General features: G+C 39.8%; 1 protein-coding gene across 3 annotated transcripts; it reads right to left on the bottom strand.

The window, feature by feature from the left end:
* Positions 1 to 561: 561 nt before the first annotated feature.
* On the bottom strand, positions 562 to 20,338 carry XIAP (X-linked inhibitor of apoptosis). Of its 3 annotated transcripts, none has more exons than XM_072336304.1 (7): positions 20,234 to 20,338; positions 9,525 to 10,431; positions 7,708 to 7,807; positions 6,729 to 6,807; positions 6,139 to 6,172; positions 4,760 to 4,960; positions 562 to 3,334 (listed from the first exon to the last, which is right to left on the bottom strand). In XM_072336304.1, exons 2-7 carry the CDS (start codon positions 10,396 to 10,398, stop codon positions 3,141 to 3,143), a joined length of 1,482 nt encoding a protein of 493 aa, XP_072192405.1. In that variant the 5' UTR covers positions 10,399 to 10,431; positions 20,234 to 20,338; the 3' UTR covers positions 562 to 3,140. The 3 variants fall into 3 exon arrangements, with proteins under 3 accessions (XP_072192405.1, XP_072192407.1, XP_072192406.1); XM_072336306.1 differs by lacking the exon at positions 20,234 to 20,338 and adding an exon at positions 20,177 to 20,196 and having other exon boundaries at positions 793 to 3,334; XM_072336305.1 differs by lacking the exon at positions 20,234 to 20,338 and adding an exon at positions 14,828 to 14,938 and having other exon boundaries at positions 793 to 3,334.
* Between the last annotated feature and the right edge of the window lie 55 nt (positions 20,339 to 20,393).

Below are 20,393 nucleotides of genomic sequence, written 5' to 3'. Positions count from 1 at the left end.
TATTTTCTCTTCAAGAGTTTACATAGTAGATTTACGCCCCAAATCATCTCCCTGCTAGGATTTAGTTTTGTAACAGTTTTAAACAGAATCTGCTCAGCCTCTTCTCAAATAGTTTTGTCCAGTCCATATGGCAAAAGTTGGAGGCTGTAAGCTAGATCCAGCTGATGCAGTCACTCACATGACTTAGGTCAAGGTTAGGTAACAAACCATCTGCTTAAGCAAGGCAGCATAACATGTTCGCACCAATAACTAAACACGCTATTTCAGCTGAGATATACTAGCTCCTGTGCAAACACCCCGCACTTTAGTTTCCCTTGAAAGTTAACACAATCCCTCCCTGTAAGTGAAAATGGGAGCTACAGACAAGGCTGCCAGAACTGCCAACCCGTATCAGTCCTGATAAAGCCCTGTATAGTGAGTTCTCAAACACTGAACTCTTCAAAAAGACAGGAGAAGAAAAGACACCAAACCCCAAACCCTTCTTATCAGAATATGACATATTTACTTCTTCCCAGAACACAAATGCTAGCACTGAGTTCTTTATGAAGTTTCTACTCAATTCCTAGGAATCAAATTCCAATTTATTTAAAAAAGTAGCTAAATGAATATTTAAAAACAAATCAAAATGAATTTTTAACACATACAAACCACAGATTATTTCCTTTCAACCTAAGGCATACTTCCTATCCTTACTGACATTCGGGTTAAATTAGGAACAGTTGAGTTATACAAGAAAAAAGCATGAGAATCCAACCTTCTCTTATTTCTTCTGCATGTAAGAATCAAACATTACTCCACAAACAACTGGATTGCACTTTATTTTAAATATACACAACATTTCACTGGAGAAACATGTCAGTTCTGTGAAATCTCATATCATCATAGCAAATATCTAACAAAAAAATAGAGGCATTACATTTGTGTATATTGAATTTAAAACTTTCATCATGTGAAAAACTATATATTCTTTATAAAGTGTCATTAATCAAATATATTACTCAGTGTCTAGGATCCAAGATAAAATTTCTGTATACACAGAATAATATTAGTATGCCCACGCAAATAGGAAGTCCCATAATTAGTGTTACTGTAAACCGGCTGTACTTAAAACACCAGCAGGAAAACAATGAGTTAGGATGATGCTAAATGATAGAAACATGAAGCAAACGCACAATGGATGTCTAATGGGTATGGGGGAAGTTTTAAAATAAGATAGCTCCTGTCATAATGAAGGGCACGAGGTATGCAGAATATCCTTCAGTTCTGTCGAGTTCACTTGTAGGGAATGACATCTGTATACAAGACGGATGTGCTGAGAAAAGTAGAAGGCTAAAACCAGTTTTCTGAGGCCTATTTATACAGCAACGACAGAAATAGGAATTGGGGATACAGGAACTATTGATCACAACAGAAAAACTGGCAAAGTAGCAGGAACAATCTAAAATCTTTCAGCAGCAGATTTACACATTCTATGAATCATGGCACAACCAAAGCTACAGAGCTAACATTTTCAATCATATGGCGTTTTGAAGATGCTAGAACCTGAGTTGATACACATACAAATACGAGTCAATTTCAAACATGAGTATGTACAAGTTTTATAGAGGGCCTGATTATTTAAACAACTGTACCTGCATAAGCTTCACTTACACAGAGTCCTTCCACAGTGAAACAAAGGAAGAGTGTCATAAACAAAGCTCTGCATTGCTTAGGCTTTGCAAAACCAGGTTTATGAAGTGAAGCTACCAGAAGCTACATACTTGCCTATCAGTATTGGATTTGATGTAGAAAAACCTCAATTAAGAAAAAATAATGTTAAGAATGTTTAAATACGTGTCATTTGACAGCAGAAAAACTTAAGTACAGCGAGGTGATTACATCCTAGGATTGTCTGCATTTTATGCCTGTAGGTAGCACATGAAATGAACTTAAGAATGAGTGCTCTGATTAACATCATGATTAACATCAGTTACAATTTCCATCTTTCATTAGTCACAGGTATCCAGAGGCAATTACATTATTTTTAAAGCTTAGAGCAGTTTTAAAAGGGTCCTCTCATTTCAAGGGTGTTGCTAAATTGTAAATCTAAGAAGAAAAGAGGGGGAAAAAAAGAACACTATTCAGAGCTAGTTCCTGTGTTGTTCATGTTTGTTTAGCCTGTTAATTATTATTTGAGACCGGATACAGAGGCTTACAAGCGTAAACAAGAATGACAAGACAGATAGGTATCCTTCAGTGGCAGTAGAGGCATCTAATTACTGATCTACGAAATATCACACAGATGATTGTAGCTAGAAGACATGGAGCTGCTTTGCTACAGGTTCTAACTGATGTTATTTTAAGACAGGCAAGTGACAAGAATAAAATGAAAAGATATTGTAGCTGATGTTTTCCAAACTAGAAACACTAGATTAATAGGGGATAGGATGCAGAAAATGAAGTATTTCATGTAGCATCCAATGAATCAGAATGAATTTTAATCCCAGAAAATCTATTCAGACATCTGAATGCTCAAAGTAACAACATAAAAATTACCCTAAAGCAATTTATTTCCTCTGATGAGGCTGTTACCCTTGGTCCCACTAGAAGAGAGAATTAAGCAGGTCTATTTTTGATGAATGAGCTGAGCAAATGGTAATTAGTAGAGACACGGTCTATAAAAAGCAGATTTTTTTTCTGCTACTTATATACTCTCTCTGATTTCTCAAACTTGTTAGTGGGGGAAAAAAATGCAGCATCAGTGCTACTCAATCCAAACCCCCAGTTTTCCTATGCCGTTTCCTGAAAGAACACATGTATACTTAACTCCTGTATTCCCAGATTAGTAGAAGCATGAATACAAACAGACCTGAAAATACAATCACAGTTATTTTACATTACAACTTCAAAGCAAAAGCACAAAAAAGTAAGGAGAGCACTAAGGAGGCATTAGAACGAGTGCTTTAAACAAAAATCTAGCAGCTTCTGACAGTCAACTCATTTTTCAGGGTGTTGATTAAAGCTTTACTGTTTACATTATCTCCAAAGTGAGATGCGCCGTGTGTGCTAGACTGGTGAACACCCAACCGTCTGTTACCACATTACACACGTTTAAAGAAATAAAGCAGGAAACAGTTACATCTACAGTACTGCACATCTCACTAATACATAAAAATTTTCTGCCTCTTTACGATACTTGTACAACACAGAGGACATTTATTAACTGCTTCAGCACATTCCTTACAAGCAACCAGGTGACCACAGGGAATGAGGACTACTGATATGTCTTTAGCCATACAGATTTTACAGAGCTTTTCTTCCTGCAAGCGTCTTAACTTCTCTTCGATACTGAGATCTAAGAAGAATAAACACACAGAAAGTAGTTAGCATGTTTTCATAGTACCTCATCTCATTTTTTTCCCCTCTCCACAGAAAGACAGAGGATTTCCTTTCCATGTCATTTAAAAGTTACACCTTCAAAAAGGAAAAAAGAACAAACCATAACCCACAGACAAAACTACACAAGATGGGAAACCAAACTAAAATGAAATCCTCAACGGTTGTTTTTTTCCCCACCTCCCAGCCCAGTGCAGGGAATTCAGCCATCTCTGTTGGTAAGACCTTGAAATATCTGTGGAATCTAAGATACACATACTGCAACCAGGAGCCATTTGTTTTTTTAGAGACTTCCCGCAGACAGTTTTCTCAAAACCTACACAGAAGGTGGAAGAAAGGATAATCAATCCTGGTTAAGTAATTTGGATTTACTTTTCCCCAGCAATTTTCCTCAGGCTAAAGAATGAGGATATCACTTCCCTCTCTGCTTCTGTTTATGAAAATGCCCATACTTCAAAAGCTTAAAAAAACTGTCATACAGAAATAATTTGTTTTGCATTGTAGATTAGCTCTGCAATTTCTAGTAAGCCTCATTTGAAAATACACACTACAAAAGCCTTCTGCAGCATGGGGAAAGTTCCCCGCAGTCAGTCACAAAAATAATGCCCGTCTTCATTGCAAGCTCTTTCTCTGCATAATATCCATGAAAAATGTTATTAAAAGGGATGGGCTAGGGAGCTCTCTGTCTATCATGCCAACCAGATGGGCTTTTCTCTCCCTCTGAATTCATCCATATGGTTGTCTTTAAACTACAAATAAGCTCTTGAGTCGGACAACTTGTTTCTGGTCAATCTGCAGGGCATACCGCAATGGCTTTTCTGAGCATGACCTGTATGCCCAAACATAGTTGCAACGCAATAATTAAAAAGGAATGTTGTCCAGTAGCACATTTCCTTATTGGCCAGGAAGGAGAATGCTTCTATTCAGTGCTGTTAGTACTGGCTGTTAGTACTTGAAACATTTTAGCAGTGTAGTATTAAATTTTTTGTACATTGAATATTTGACAGTAAATAATTGTGTTTACTTCCCCATATCTACAATTATCTTTGCCATCGTCACAGTAACACTGGCTAAAAAGCTAACCTCAGAGGGTACTGAACTATTATTTCAATATTATACTGTTTTGTGGTATTAATACTAAATTTATTTTGCACGTGACATTTATACATTCTACTAACCTCAAATATTTTTTTAACACCCCCTTGCTTCACTTCTTTGATGCCCAAAAATAATATATAGAACTTTAAGTTCCAATATTGTAACTTCAGATTAAGCAAGACTTGAGTCAGAGGGCAGGGTGAATAGTTAATGATAGGATATACTCCATAGACAAACAAGTTATTGTGAAAGTACACATGCAGGTTTGACAGTTTACTAAGTTCACCTTGTTCAAGCGGGCTTTCTATTGGTGGTTCTCCCTTTATATTTTCTTTCTGAGCACTTATTAAGTCTGCTACCAGATCCTCAACAGATGTATAGCTTTCTCCAGACACATGCAACTTCTTTTCCATAGTGCTCCTAATCTCTGACAAACTGAAACCCATGTGTACAGCGTTCTGTACCAACTGATTCTGTAAGAGGTCATCTAAAACAATAAAAGAAAAAGAAAAGAACACCACAATTTAACAAAGATGACTTTGAATATCTGACAGTATTCATTACAGATAAAACTCCTTTGCAGATATTTAGCAGAAAGAACTGCATTTCTGATTTGAGAGTTATGCTGCTTTTAAGTACTGCATTGGAAAACATCAAGAAAAGTACTGCATTGGGAAAGCATCAAGAGCTTTTCAATCCTTGCTTTCCCAGTCTCTCTTCATCTACTTGTAGTATGGAAATCCTTCTAGATTTGCGATTCAAATCAACTACTTCAGCATTTTCAACATAATTCCTTAAATCACACGTCCTACGTAATTAACATCACAAACTCCAAAGCCGAACATTAACTGAAATCATCATAAATCCCAAGGAACAGTAAATACTGAAGTATTTGCTAACTTTACGTTTGTTGTAATTCAGTTCAGAAAAGAAAAACAACCCATCCATCTGATAATAGAAATCAATACAATAATATGAATTTATGAAATCGAAACACAAGCGCAATCACTTCAGAATTCCTGAAGTCAGTCTTCCCAGGATAGCACACACCACTCATTCAGGACACAACTGCCCTTCAGTCTATGGGACTTCCTCCTCTCTCTTTTGCAATGTAATTGTTTGAATAGATTTTCCAGCAGTGTGTCCTATGGATTTGAAAAGCTTTTAAAATAGGTCTTGTGTAAGCACTCTCATCAGCAAGAGCTTTCATTCCACATCGTGCTGCAGCACAGCTGCCTGCCTATTGTTTCTTTTACCATCTCAGCATTCTCATATTCATAAGAAATATTATTTTAACATAACGCATTTTTGTACATAAGTCATTTAAGCTTCCTCAGCTTCCTCAATTCCTTGCCATTTTACAATCTAAGTCTTCCCACCTCACGAAAAGCAACAACAATCACTTTGTTTCAGTATTCTGCAGTGTTCATCCTGTAACTTCTCTAATTCAATGCAGCTATTTTCATGTTCACGAATCTTCTTCCCAATATTTATCCATTGATGATTAGAGTTATCACATGAGAAACAAAATTCATTGTGCAATTTAGAAGGAATGAAGCAGTAAAAGAATATCACCCAACAATTTGCCTGCCGTTTTCGAAAAATATAATAGAGTTAACTTAGAAATTTGTTTTTATTATTATTATTGTTATTTTTAGTATATACCTTCAGGAAGTATTGAAACTTCAGCAGCTTCTATCTAAAAAATAAATAGAAAGATGAAAAAATTACAATTTTGGAATGAGTACGAGGAAACCTATACAGTTATAAACACAAAATAGCTATTTGGCCTCAGTTATTTTATAGAGTAAAACAGCTATAGTTACAGCAGATTTGCCCTGCTCTGAACATTGGCAAAGGGATCCATACTTTGTTATGGCATTCATATTTTGTTACGTTTTCATTTTAACACTTTTCTGCTGCAATAATATATACGTGGCTCTTGGTTCCCAGCCTATAAGAATTAGCATTTCAATATGGATTATACAACATCCACAAGGCACCCAACCTGGCATTCATTACCTAAGTAAGGACAACTGTACAATCTATGAAGCTCAAATAGCAGAATCAAAACATACTTCAATGTTGTTTACTTTCTGCCAAGGAAAGAAGCAGCAGGAAGACTAAAAGTTGTGCAGATGATCAGGAGATACTAAAAGTTATGCAGATGATCAGGAGATTGACTTCATACGAAAATAAGGTTAAGATTGTTTTCTACTTCAGTAAAATATTTTATCAATAAGTAAGACACTTACTGTTGAATCCCTAAATCCATCTCTTAAGTGAACATTATTAATAAATTCTAGTCCCTTTTCCTCTCTCAAGAACTTGCACCTATAAACAAAAATATTTAGTTATCATATAACTACATAAGCAGCAAACAAAAGTTGATATTGTAACTTCATAAAGGTTCGATGCAATTCCTACATCCCATAGAATGCTTGCTTCCCAAACTTCAAAATGAATAATCAACATCAGTAATATCACCTAAGTGCTTCTAAAAAGTTGCTTCAGCAGTAATTATGTGCTGCAGTTTTGGTGAAGCAGAAAGCTAAGGAACTGTTGGCCACGTCACCTCATGCTACATGTTCACAGAAGTAAAAAACTCCAATGAATAATGAATAACCAACATCATGTCAAAACGCTGGTTCTTTTAGTAGTTTGTAATCACAGAAAAGCAGCCACTGGTAATGCAGATGCTTTGTGTTTTCTTTTGTTACTTTCCAACCAGTCCAAGCTACTGGGCAGTAGCTGGGGCAGATTTTATTTATTTATATAAGCGTGGCAAATAGACCTTTGTTCATTGCTGGTGAAAACACATACCTAACTGTGGTGACTATGCTGAAAAATAATGCTTTATAGCTGAGAATTTGCTCTATCAGACAGTGCAATTGTGCTTTTGCACCTGTTGTAGTTTTGCTGTAAATAAATGAGACGTTACTTTTGGAATCATCTCTGTAGTATATTGTGAGAATCTGAAACACTGCCACCGATGTGGATGTGCTAACAAAAAAACCTCTCCACTGTCATAAATAGAAACAGCATCAAAGTCACAGTCAGACTTCTAAAGACCTTACTAGTAGGCTCTGTCATAAAAACAAAATACTATGAAGACAACTCAGATGTGCGTGTCCCTGTTCATTGCAGGGGCACTGACCCTTAAAGGTCCCTTCCAACTCTAGGGATTCTACAGTTCTATGATGTGACAAAAGAAAACTATAAAGAATACCTTACCCAGGAAACCACTTGGCATGTTGATCCCATGGGTCTTCATTTTCCTTCCATTCTTGCAATCCTCCACCACAGTGGAAGCACACAACATGATCACCATTACCTTAGGAAACACCCAAGTTACATACTTTTAGTAGGCACTGACAAGGAGTTCTCAGCTGAAACACTGCATTATTACAAAAAACAAACATTTATATTACTGAGTAGAAATTGTAATTGGAAAATACTCCATATAAGAGTGTAATAAACATGATCTGAAACAAGCGTTCAAGAAAAAAAAGTTGACCTTAAAGTCACATAAAATAGAGTCACGTACAATATTTCAGAATTCTGATTTAGCAAGTAATTAAACAGATAAAAAGCAAATGCTAAGAAGAGTCTATTATTAGATAGTGCATCCCTCTGATAAACAAACCATTAAGTCACTACCACAAAAAATTTATTTGGAAAGAAACTGACACAATTTTATCTGTCCTCACGACCAGACTCCTGTTTCCTATTCAAGTAACAGTTAAGCAAGAACGGAAATTACTAATAGGAATTTCATTCAAAAGGGTGTTCTTTGCTCCTCCATTTCACCATTAAAATTAATGGGTTCTACATAGAAGCAGTATAACTGATGTCAATTTCTGAAGAAATAGCATTCCTTCAGCACTAGCACCGTGCCTACCCCCATCAAAGACTGCACCAGAACTTGCTCAGACTCCGTGCTGACTGAAATGGGAAGAGGTAGAGGGTACTTTTGTTTGTTTGTTTTTCACCAAAAGTAACTCTGTCTCAGCCTACTAGAAATGCAGAAGCCACTTAAAGAGCCTTTTGGTCTCATAAACTGCCTGTTCAGTTCACCTTCACAGTATAGATCTCCCTTGGCCCAGGTAAGCTATCTACTGTCAGAAGTCCAAGATGGAACTAATAAAACAATTCTACTGAGTACAAATATTACCTGTGTTCCACTTATGTAAGAATATATCAAGAGTTTTATTTATGGCCACAAGTAAAGCAAATGGTATCAGATTAAAAAGCTCTTCTGGGAGCTACTAAGGGAGAAGCCAATTAAGATGAGAGCAAGAAATTATCCTGGATAATCCCCTTTTCTTTGTGACCTAATAATAGCACAACTTTGCACAGCATCTCTCAGTAAAGAATTTCAAAGAGCTTTATCTGCACCACACAATTCAATAAGGAATTATTTGCCTTCTCCAGATTGAAAAAGCAATGCACAGAGATATTAGAGCCTTATCCAGATGATATGCTGCATTCCTAAGAGTAAAATCTCTTCCAGTAGAGTCCTCATCTTCATAAAGCTTTTACAGTAGGCAATAACGACACTTGCTTTTTTTGGTTGTCTGGATGCCATGATAATGTAAACACATTAACTAATTAAAATGGCATATAACCTGCACTGTCTTGGTTCAGAAGCTTCAGAGCTACGCACTTGGTCTTTAGACCTGAGGTGGTTATCTGGAGGACAGCACTTTATTTTTTAAAACTATTTGCTTCAATAATTGCCATTGTAAAAGATACGTTAGGAGAGTTTTAGCAGGTAAGGAAAACTTACTTTGATGCTCTGCTGCTAACAAAACAAACAAACTTGACAATTTGATATTGTGCTAATAAACATCCTGATAGGATGGCTGTAATCTTGCAAGAGAAACACAAGAAGTAGTTTGTAAAGGAAAGCAGAATGAATTTCAATTCAACTAAAAATCTGACAAACCGTTCTGCATTAGAATAGGAAAGTGCTTATATTTTACACTATAAAACATATTTGCACAACATTTATTTGTAAGATGAATTCGCCATTTGGAGGTCTATCTTACCTGTGCTGTAGAACCCTGCTTCAGCAAGATGTTCCTTGTTAACAGGGTATATCCAAGTTAAAAACGTTTGTATCCTCCTCTCATATTCTACCATGGATGGATTCCTTGGATGCTGTTCGTTGTTTAGGCAGCTTCTCCCAAGCTCTGTACAAATAGATTCAGTTGAAACATTTCCAACATCCCTGCCCAGGACAAAAAAGCATTTGGGAAAATGCCTCTTGTGCTCAGACCAAGCTCGATCACCAGGTTCCCAGTTTTTCAGTTTTCCACCACAACAAAAACACGCGACTTGATCACCAACACCTGTATAGTAGAGTCCTGCACCAGCTAACTCCTTCGGAGTCAATAGGCCATAGGGGGGCCAATTGTGAAAGGACTTCAGCCTGGCTTCTTCACTGCACATAGCAGGGTTTTTAGGATACAAAGTGTCAGACATGTCCACAACCTGCCTGGTTCTCAACAGGTAATCTGCCTCCACATCAGATAAGTCCTCCATAGCAGAGGAGAGGGCTGAATTGCTGGAGCCGTTTTCAGTTCTACACCGGTGGCTCTGCAGAAGAGGATGTACATCATTTTCCAAAAAAGCAGACTCGGTAATAAATCTGCAGTCTGGGGAAAGGTTTCTGTGTCTGTCAATCGCAGAATCCCCAGGCTCCCATCCTTCAACAGTCGCATGGCAACTGAAGCACTTGACTTTATCACCTTCTCCAGTATAAACAAAGCCGGCTCGAGCTAGTGATGATGCTGAAACTGGACAATCGCGGGGAAACTCCACAAAGGTTCCTAGCCGGTAGTGTTCCTGGGTCCACTCCTGGTCACTGTCAGTGGTTGGGGCTGCACCAGGTTCAGAGCTATCTGGGCCATTACACGTCATCTCTTCATATGTAGGGCTCTTCCTTCAAATCCCCTAAACAAAGCATATACGTGTTATCTTCAGACAGAAGGACACATCCACAGGCATGGAAATGAGCTAAATTTGACTAGCTGTGTTTTATGTATTAACATCTCCTCCTGTTCCCTCCCTCCTTACCTGCTCCCCACCATCCAGAGTCAAACCAAAACAAAAATAAAGCATAAGAAATGGCAGGAAGATTATGAAGTATTACAGGAGTATGTTACAAAACATGACTAATAAGAATTATATGCCTGGAACATACACAGATTTACATGTTCATATATTGATGAGAATGCTTTATTTTTTGGAAGGGAATACTGCAAGAATAATGAAATTGAAGAAGAATTAAACAAAAGCTGACAAAAGGCTTCTGAGACAAGAGCATGGAGTTACAGAATTAAATAACCTAATTATTCTATTTATAATATTATTCTAATTATATTCTATTAAATAGAATAAAACATCAGTCAAATTCTGACTGGACGCAGTAACTCCTTTACAGAGAAACACTTGAATGTTTTCATGACTGGTCAACTCTGCTTAGACAGGATTGTACAGAAGGAAAAGCAGGATGGAGGAAAGAGGCTTATTTGAATGCACTCATGCCAAAGCAATGGTACAAGATCAACAAGGAGCAGTGGGATGAGAGAAAATACTATTTTTCAGAGGTTCTAAAGTATATTCCCCCAAATCAAACATCTGATTTATGGAACTGGATAGGCCTTAAGAATTGATGATGACGATTTCAAAACAAACCACCCATAACTACCGCACAGGAAAAGAAACTAAATGAGGTACAGGTAAGCATTACAAATTAGAACTATTTCCTGGCATACACTGCCAAATCTCCAACAGAGAAATATCCTAATTCCTCTGGAGAGGACTCCAAAATGTCCTACCAAATGTAGTGAGAGACTCAGGCATGAGAGTAACGTGGCTGGTTTTGTCTGTAACAATCTTTAGCTGGAGGATGTGGTAAATCCTCCAACCTACATTCACGGTTCTCCAATTCAAAAAGCACTGCCCAGGTGCTGAGCAGAACAGAGTGAAACAGAGCAGTCCTTTTCATCTCAAAAGCAGATGTAGACTTCAAGAGTTGCGGCCTCTCGCTCTACACAATGTGAAGCCTATAAAATATCTAGAAAAAAAAAAAAAATCACAGAAGTTTCCCATATTTTAACTGTAACATTACAAAGACAGATGCTCATCCTGATAATGCACGCTCAGCTTTACAATCAGCAGTGTCAAATCCAACAGATACCTTTCATCTATCCTTATTTTTATTCCCACAAACATGCACAGGACTTATAGCACAGCCCAGAAACAAGCCGCAGTTTAAGTTCCTCTCTGAGTACATGCTGACTCTTTTAGTGCCTCACAAAAGCAGTGTTTGGAACCACAGAACTACGCAAATGAAAAACTCCTCTCCGTAACCCTACAACAAAAATGACACACAGTCTGGGTAAAATAGCACCACATTTCTTTTAAAAATCCCCCAAATACTCCTATAAATAATGTTTCCAATAAGCCAACCAACTGAAGGTTGATTCCTCTTTCAGCAGTACCATGCAAATCAATACAGGGCATGCCAAGTCACAGTCAGTGGTCAAAGGACGTTTCCCTCTAGAGCTGCCAAGCCAACAGTGATTTCAGAGCACAGAGAGTGTTCAGGTGAGTCCAAAAGCAAAACTAGCAGCCATCACTGGCAATTTCACTGGAAATCTTCATATCCCCTAAGTAATTCCCGTTGCAAAAAATGAAAAGCAATAGGACAGGTCAGTGTTTCAAAATATGGGATTCCTGCCTTGGTGCAGGTTGCCTGCAGGCCACAGCCCCCCACCTGATGGTACCCCTTTGGGCACAGAAGGCCCTTTCCCCAGAGGTGTATATCCAACCTTTGGGTGCCAAATTCAAGAACGGGTGCTGTGCTTCTTCAGCTGAATGACGTTCTGGTGCCTGAGAGTAAAGCTTTGATGCACCTGGCTTCCTCCAGTGTTTACAGCAGCTCCTCAGCTGTTGGGAATGCATCTGAGCCAGTACACAGCAGCCTCTCTCACCCAGGTTGCCACTATGGCCTTCTGCTGCTTGTGCTAGTCAGGAATGCATCTTATACCAGTAAGATAGATAAAGCAAATGAGAAACTTTTGATCAGTTATCACATGTGCCTCATACAACTTGACAGATACCCTTCTCATTGCCTGAAGTTATTGTCATCAAAGGTCTCAGCTCAATGCTACAGCAAGCATGTGCACACCCAAATCCAACCCTTTATGACAGCTCCATTCACTCAATGAGAAGCATTTATCTGAGACAGTTTAAGAAAGAAAGAAGGAAACTTCAAAAAGCATAATATTGAAAACATGCAGAAACCAGTAGGCCTCTGCCTGGCCCTGAGCTTTCTGATGCTTTGCAAGATCATGGCACGCTTCGCCACAATGACAAAGCTAAGAAGCCAGCAGGCAGGTTGAGAAAACACACCAGTGGCAGCACACTTACTGCATGCAGCCATGGGCACAAGGCTGGTTTTGAGCACCAACTGCAATTATTTCTGCTAATCAGTTTGTAACTAATGTAATAACATCTGAAATAACACTGCAGTACGATTTTAGCCCAACAAATTCAGAAGAAGCAAATGAATTATATCGACTGGCCCACAGATCTGAATTGTACACTTGCTTTGACCTTCAAAGGGCAAAACTCAGTAATTACATGCAGTAACATGAAAGCTGTAAGTATTTATATAGTGTGTATATATATGTATATATACACTATATTTTATATACTTTTTAATTATCATACACGTTTAATGGTTCATATCTATTCCCCTTTAAAAACCTTGCTTTTAAATCCTGTAGGGTTGTTCCTATAAAAAGATCAAATGATCTCATGGGATTGGAATCATCATTACTACTCCTCAAACACACAATGATTTGCATTGCTCGCACAGCCTCAGCTGCATACTCCTTTTCTTGTCTGCACACCTAAAAGACTTTCCAGAAGGTGGCAAACAAAGGCTACTTCACATCCTTCAAAGTTCAGAGGTTTCTTTTCAGGAAGTATCTCAAAAAACCCAAAACAAACATATGCTCTTTCGAAGTGCAAACAGCAGCATGTTTTTACTTTTACTTACATAAAAACAGGTTCAGAAATAACGACAAAAATCACAACTCTTATCCTATTAAGAGTTTTTACATAGTAAATCTGTTTTCTATGTGCTTTTACACCAGAATAGAGCTTCTACATCCCTTTTTGATCTGTTGCAAACAGAACAGCTGAGGCAATCACAACCTTCTGACAACCTTCTGTTATCCACCCTCTGAACTTTGTCCAGAGGGGAGGAGACAGAGCAAGGCCCCAGTTTGATGGGCCTCAGGGATTTCCTGGAGACACAAAGACCTCCCTTGGTTTGTACCTTTTTGTTTCATAAGTCCAATGGTGACCACTTACTATAACAATGAGCATGATAGACCAAGTTAAAAAAGAGTCAAAGCAACTTGAACTCATATTGTATCCTGAGTGGGGCTCAGCCTGTCCTCTGCCACAGCTGCCCCACAGATCATCCTTCTGCTGCCTGCACCAGCCCAGGCCCTGCTGCTTCTCTGATGTCTTCCCCTGTATCACTGCCCAGCCCCCCCCTGTTCTAAAGATTTTGGTCACAGGAACTTATTTTAAGGAAAGTTTTGCTTTCGGATTGTTTAAAAGCATATCATGCTTAATCATGGGTTTTTTTCCCCCCTCTTCTCTTGAAATAACTTCTCACCTTTAAAAATAAAGCCTGTAGAACTCAAAATATCCCGTGGGTGGCTTCTATGTGACAGACTCTCCTAGCAGAAGTAACAGCATGAGACAAACTACCATATACATCACTCTGTATTATTTATTCCACTCACTCTGCTGATCGTCTGGGTGTTTGCTGGGAAGTTGGGTGCTGTGAGGACACTGAGGAACTGAGAAGGGAACACTTGGGCAAAGACACAGAGAAGAAAAGAATGGAAGACTGAACTGAAACATCAGCTACGTTATGTAATATTATAGGACTACATATTACACTGGATGATGATGAAAAGCAGCATCTTGTGAAGTAACAGAACTCCAAAATGTTATTTAACTGCAGAAGAAAGTTTATGACTGAGAAACATAAAGTACTAATCTCACACACAAACACCACTTTATGATATATCCACACAGCAGGCCTGAGTTTAGAAAAGAATTGACTTAACCCATTCCACATATATTCCCTTAAAATTCCTGGATCTTCTACTGTGATTAAACTTCATCTTTACTTAGAAAGCCATGAGATATATCATTACTATTATTATTGAAGCATTAAACATCTCATATATGAAGTGAGTAAACAAAGCCCATTTTAACCTGAAGCTGAGCCAAGTTCCATCCTATTTTTAAATACCTGCAAGTTATTTGCTACAAGACACCTCCCACTTTCAGGCTAAAGTGTCCATTTAGACAGTCTCCTTCTTAAGCTTCTGTTTGGGGAAAACAAAAAAACCAACAAACAAACAGACCCCATAAAGTTCATAACAAAGGCATTACCTTATTCAAAATATAGAACTGTATGCCTAAATTTTAAAAGTTGGGCATTTCCAACTCAAGTTTTGTGCCGATTATGATTTTATGCAAAAATATGACACCATCACTTTACCTCAGACTGAAAAGAAAAAACAACCAATCTGCTTTTTTCTTTCAAGCACATTATCGCACACTATTATTTCCATCCTCAACCTTAAAGCAGACTGACATTACAAGGAGTTATTTTTAATTCCTGTCTCTTTCCAAATGGCAAGCATGGCAGTAACCTTCAAACCAGACAGGCAGTGGCACAGCCTCGCGTTCGCAGCCACAGCACACATCCAACACGCAGCTTGTACTGCTTGACATGCTCACTATGAGAGCAATGTTAGTGTTTATTGTCGACCCAATTCTGAAATGTGAGAGCAGTGCACCAAGTAAATATCAAACAGGACACGCTGTACCAGCTGATCACGCATACCACAGACCATGTGTATGTCACTTTGCTGCATTTCACTTTGTGCCTGCTCAGCTGCAATTCGATCAAAGGAGTGTGCTACGCACTGAGCTGTACTTACAAAGATGAATAAGGAAGGAAGCCTGCAAAGCATTCACAAATATTAGTATGTTAATATCTACATAACAGTAGCCATTTAAAAAAAACAAGTCATTTTGCTTGGAGAGATTTATATGTTTCAAGTAAGGAGGGAAGACACCTATACAATACCCTTTGCTTTGGCACCAAATCTTATCTAAGTGCATCAGGTTCAGGGTTTTCAGACCAGCCCTATTTAGCTTCCCACTGGGGAAAAGGAAGAAAGAAGCTCCTTGCAGGCATTTCATATAGAGTAAAGAGCAAGAGGGATGTTGGCCTTTTCAGTTTGGACACAAGAAAACCTATCCAAAGCAGAAGTTTAGATCTGACAGTTGCTGCCACTGAAATGAATTGCCTACAGATGACAGGACCTAAAAATAAGGTAGAGGAGGAGAAGGGAAAAAAAAACAACAGTCAAAAACTTCCCACGAAATCCAAAGCTCAAGCATATTGAGAACAAAGTGGAAAGAGAGACTACAGGTAAACGCAGAGAAGTAACTCCAAGAGCACCCGACTACACATAACCCCACAAAACAAAACACACAACAAAGCAATCCTGACAGTCTCAACTTTCCCTGGCAGTTCCAGCAGGATGGCTGCTTCAGATGTAACATAAATGGAAATATAACAAGAAGGTGTTCAAGGAAGGCACTGTGCTCTTGTAGCCATACAGAAAACCGCCTATGATTTAGCTACCGTTTTTTAATTACGGATCACTTGGAATTGCACCATTTAAGCTTAAGGAGACTCTGTAAGCGTTCTTTCCAGACAAACCACACAGAAATAATAAACTTAACATTGGGGGATGTTTTGTTTTTTGCACATTTTGGAAAATTGGCCTGTCATTTTTTTCCATCCTGATTCCATATCCCCTACCAATAACTGAATGTTCTTAAATACTTTAAGCTTAAATACTTTAAATAATTTAAACTGAGACAGAGGAGATTTAAGTTGATATTAGGAGGAAGTTTCTCCACACAGAGGGTGGCGACACACTGGAACAGGCTGCCTAAGGAGGTTGTGGATGCCCCATCCCTGGACTCATTCATGGCCAAGCTGGATGTGGCTCTGAGCAGCCTGTCTGGAGGTTGGCAACCCTGCACGTAGCAGGTGGGTTTAAACCAGATGATCGTTGTTGTCTCCAAATGCACTTAGACAAGCTGCAGTCCTTTACAAAGCACCTATAATAACAGCTCAGGCGGAAACAGATACATGTACCTAAGCTACAACAAAGCAACTTCAGTAAACTAAGAAGCAAGCTATACAGATCCAACACTCAACGGAGTTAAAACAGGGGGGAAAAGTATCAATCAGTGTCTATAAAGTGTATCACTGAAGGAATACAAATGAGTTACTGCTCTTCTTGGTTAGGAAGAAAAAAAAAAAAAAAGGCAGTCAATAGGAATATATTAACAAAATGGGCAATGATAAAAAACGCCCTGCAAAACCTGCAGTGACCCTGGATACACCTCCCTTCTCATGTACGAGCTGTGCTCCAGCTTGCAGCATCGCATGCTTTTACTGTTCAGCTAGAAACCATTTATGCCTATAACTGAGGGAAGAGAGAAAAAGAGACAAGCTCTCCTCAAGGGGACATAACGAGACTGGACTTCAGTTGCAGTAAAGTGATTAATGCCACAGCAAAACTGCCAGATCCTTGGGATTATATAGGAAGAAGCTGCAGCAGCAGGGCAGCGCAGGCAGCCCATGACCTCTGCCCAGCAAGGCTGCTCACACAGCAAGTCCATCTAGGCCAAATGACACCTTGGCCCGGTATCACTAGCATGAATGCTTTGTCATTCACTGATGGGCTGAAATTATATACCCACAAACTGGTGTGCATACACACAGCTGTGTGCTTGGAATCTCTTGAATTATCCTCTATACGTGAAGTTTTTTTAGCAAGTTGGGATGACTTGAGGACTAATTCTAACACAACCAAAAGTGAAATATGAAAACTGCACCTGCTGAAAGCACTCAGCCTGCCTTTCTGTTCAATAGGAAAACGTTCAGGACACAGAAGGGGAAGGACAGCAAACTTCAAGATCCATGCAGCTTCATTTTATGTTTTGTATTACATAAGTGACATTGCTCACTGAGGATGGCTTCTCAGTTCCAACATTGATTAGATTCCACTAAGCAAGCTTTAAAATAGAACCTGCACTCTAGTAAAGAAGATTTTGGATAGTCATCAAGTCCAAAATTAACACGGAAAGCACACAGGTTCTCTGGTAACAACTTTCAGTTGTGCACACAGTATTACGATTTCCATCTCTAAAAAAGGAAACGTTCCTAAAACTAGATGTGCAGAATCTCTCCTCATGAAATCAGTTTCTGTCCCTTCTTCGTCTACTCAAAGGCACAGCAATGTATAAGGGGGTCAAATATCTTATTGCTGGTATCTACTCGATAACCAACCAAGCACAGAAAAGGCAAAAAACCCACAACATTCTGTGATATAGTCTGAGCTGTTATGAAGCAGCACCAATTAAAATCATAGCATTCCTAGTCCTGAAGGACAACCCAAATCAGGCTGTGCAACACGTCTTCTTCCACTTTCATATACCTTCAGCCTTCCTGCACAGCTGCACTTTTCTCCCCCTTAGGTTCAGAGATCTATTTCTAGAGCCTGGCTTTCTATAGTTGCGTTCAGAGCCTTTTGAATAGAACGCCTCATGACGGACCTCTTGCTATGAAAAACAAGAAGCTGCAAGAGACTACATCCATTAACTCCTGATAGAAAATAAGAATGAAAGGGTATTTACAACGGCTTTCCCCTAAAAACTTGGTATCCTGCCACCAACCAAAGTCAGCAGCAAATTAACTAAAGCAGATATGAGTTTCATGTGTTTTGCACCAATCTTTAGGCAATAAAATATACAAACACACAAATAAATACATCTTTTCCTTCACAGGGAGCTCTTCTTCAACTTATGAACTGGATATTCCGCAACACTTCAACTCCCTTCGGCTGCCTCGCCCAGCCTGGCAGTACAGCAACAGGTGCACCATCACTATCATGGGCACACAGAAGCCTGCAACAAAATCCGCCTTCATATTCCAAAAGCTTTGATAGGAACACGCATTTTCTAACTGTTGTGATAACAGAAGCAGTCTGCCTCATATCACTTGAAGCAGAGAAAAAAAACCACACCCACATCAGAGTTCTTTCACTTTTGCTGCTGGTTACAAGGAGCAAGGTCAGAGGAAGTACAGAGCTATCATTAACTCATTTCTTTGCCCTTCTTGGCCAATAGCGTGGGTGCCCATCTTCCAAAGGGCTGAATCACTTGTGTGTTCTCTAAAGGGCCCTAAATAAAACTACAGGACAGCAAAAGGGAGCACTCAAGGAAACGAAAAGTATATCAAAATATAGACTTATTCAAGAAACTCCCCAGATGAAAACCTGCTTTCTTAAACTTTGCCTTACGCAGTTATTTCAAGAGATGAGGCGAATAATTAACTTAGTGTATATTTACTTAACTGCATCAAGCTATTCGTTAAGAAAGGATTTGACATTTTGCCTAGATAATAAGACAGCTTCTTCCATTGGTTGATTGCTTTTCCCTCCAAAATCGGCCTAGTATAAGGCCTTAGAGTTTCTGGCTGTTCATTTAAGAAAACCCTTCCAGTTAGCCATATGAAGTACTAAAATCACAGCACGAGATAGCAGTAATGACAAGACAGAGCAGATCTGCAAACATATATGAAAGTAGCTTCAAGAACAAACATAGCTTTCAGCAAATGCACACAGATAATACAGTTAAAAAGTACTGTACTTATCAAGACCAAAACCAGCTCTTTCATCCACTGGTATGGAAACTAGCAGTACGATAGGAGGATCAGGTAGGCAATAGTACGCAGAGAGAAATACACTGGATGTTAAAGGGAAATATATCAGCATAAACACATAGCCTTTATGCCAAAGAGAACTGCTTGAAGTGCCCTGAATTACAAATGAAGAAAATATGATCGATATGATTGAACAAGGATCTTACTCGAGAAAACCTGAAAAGAACTACATTTTTATTGGAAGAACAGAAAGAGTATTCTTCAAAGCAAGAAAGAAAGGAAGAAAAAGGAGAGGAGACAAAGTTCAAAATAACCACTGAGCTGCAGACAAGCGTCCATCAGCAAAATGGTTTTTCTTTTGGTGTAAGTGAAGAAAACAGCGCACTGTGGGGCTCGCTGGTGCAACACCACCACACCTCATCCTTAACGTAACACACAGCATAGCTCCAGAGCGGGCAGCGGCTCTGCTCCATCCGAACACGGCCACCGTCCTACACGTGAGAGCACAACCCCTGGCAGCAGACATTCCGTGACTCCGTGGTTCAGCGGCTATCACAAAGCCCGGGTTGGGAAACCACGAGCGAACAGCTCTGCAGCGGTACAACCTTGAGGCTCCTCAGCTTGCGCCCAGCTCCTCACAGCACGGCTGTCACAGAACCTCAGCGAGGCCGCGGGCTGCGGCAGACGCGGGGAGGCCTCTCGGCCCGGCCCCGCGCTCACGGCGGAGGGGACGCGCCCGTTCCCGTGGCAACGCCTCCCGGCGCGGCGGCCGCTCCGGCGACCCTCGGCACATCGGGCGGGTGGGCTCCGAGTAGCGCGAGGGGTGGAAAGGAGCGTCCCTACCCCGCGCGGGGAGTCCGCCCACCGATCCGGGCGCGCCGCGTCCGCCTGACAACTCACCGCGCCGCGTACCCTCCTCACCGGCCCCGGCTGCGGGAAGCGCTCCGGCGGCGCACGCTGAGAAAATGGCGGCTCCCGGCAGCCTCTTGGCTCCGCACCGCTCGGCAGCAGCGCTCCCCGGCGGGCTGGGGGAGCGCGGCAGCGCGGCGCCCGCTGTCAG

Source organism: Excalfactoria chinensis, chromosome 4 (assembly GCF_039878825.1).
Source record: "Excalfactoria chinensis isolate bCotChi1 chromosome 4, bCotChi1.hap2, whole genome shotgun sequence".
NCBI classification, from domain to species: domain Eukaryota; kingdom Metazoa; phylum Chordata; class Aves; order Galliformes; family Phasianidae; genus Excalfactoria; species Excalfactoria chinensis.
The sequence above is the reverse complement of the archived record's forward strand: the minus strand, read 5'-3'. Positions and strand labels throughout refer to the sequence as shown.

Coding starts and splice junctions, on each gene's coding strand:
- XIAP (XM_072336304.1), bottom strand. CDS start 10,398: ATGACGTGTAATGGCCCAGATAGCTCTGAACCTGGTGCAGCCCCAACC. Junction 7,808..9,524: donor AGCAGGGTTCTACAGCACAG/GTAAGATAGACC, acceptor GTGTTTCCTAAG/GTAATGGTGATCATGTTGTG. Junction 4,961..6,138: donor AGTTTCAATACTTCCTGAAG/GTATATACTAAA, acceptor TTATTGTTTTAG/ATGACCTCTTACAGAATCAG.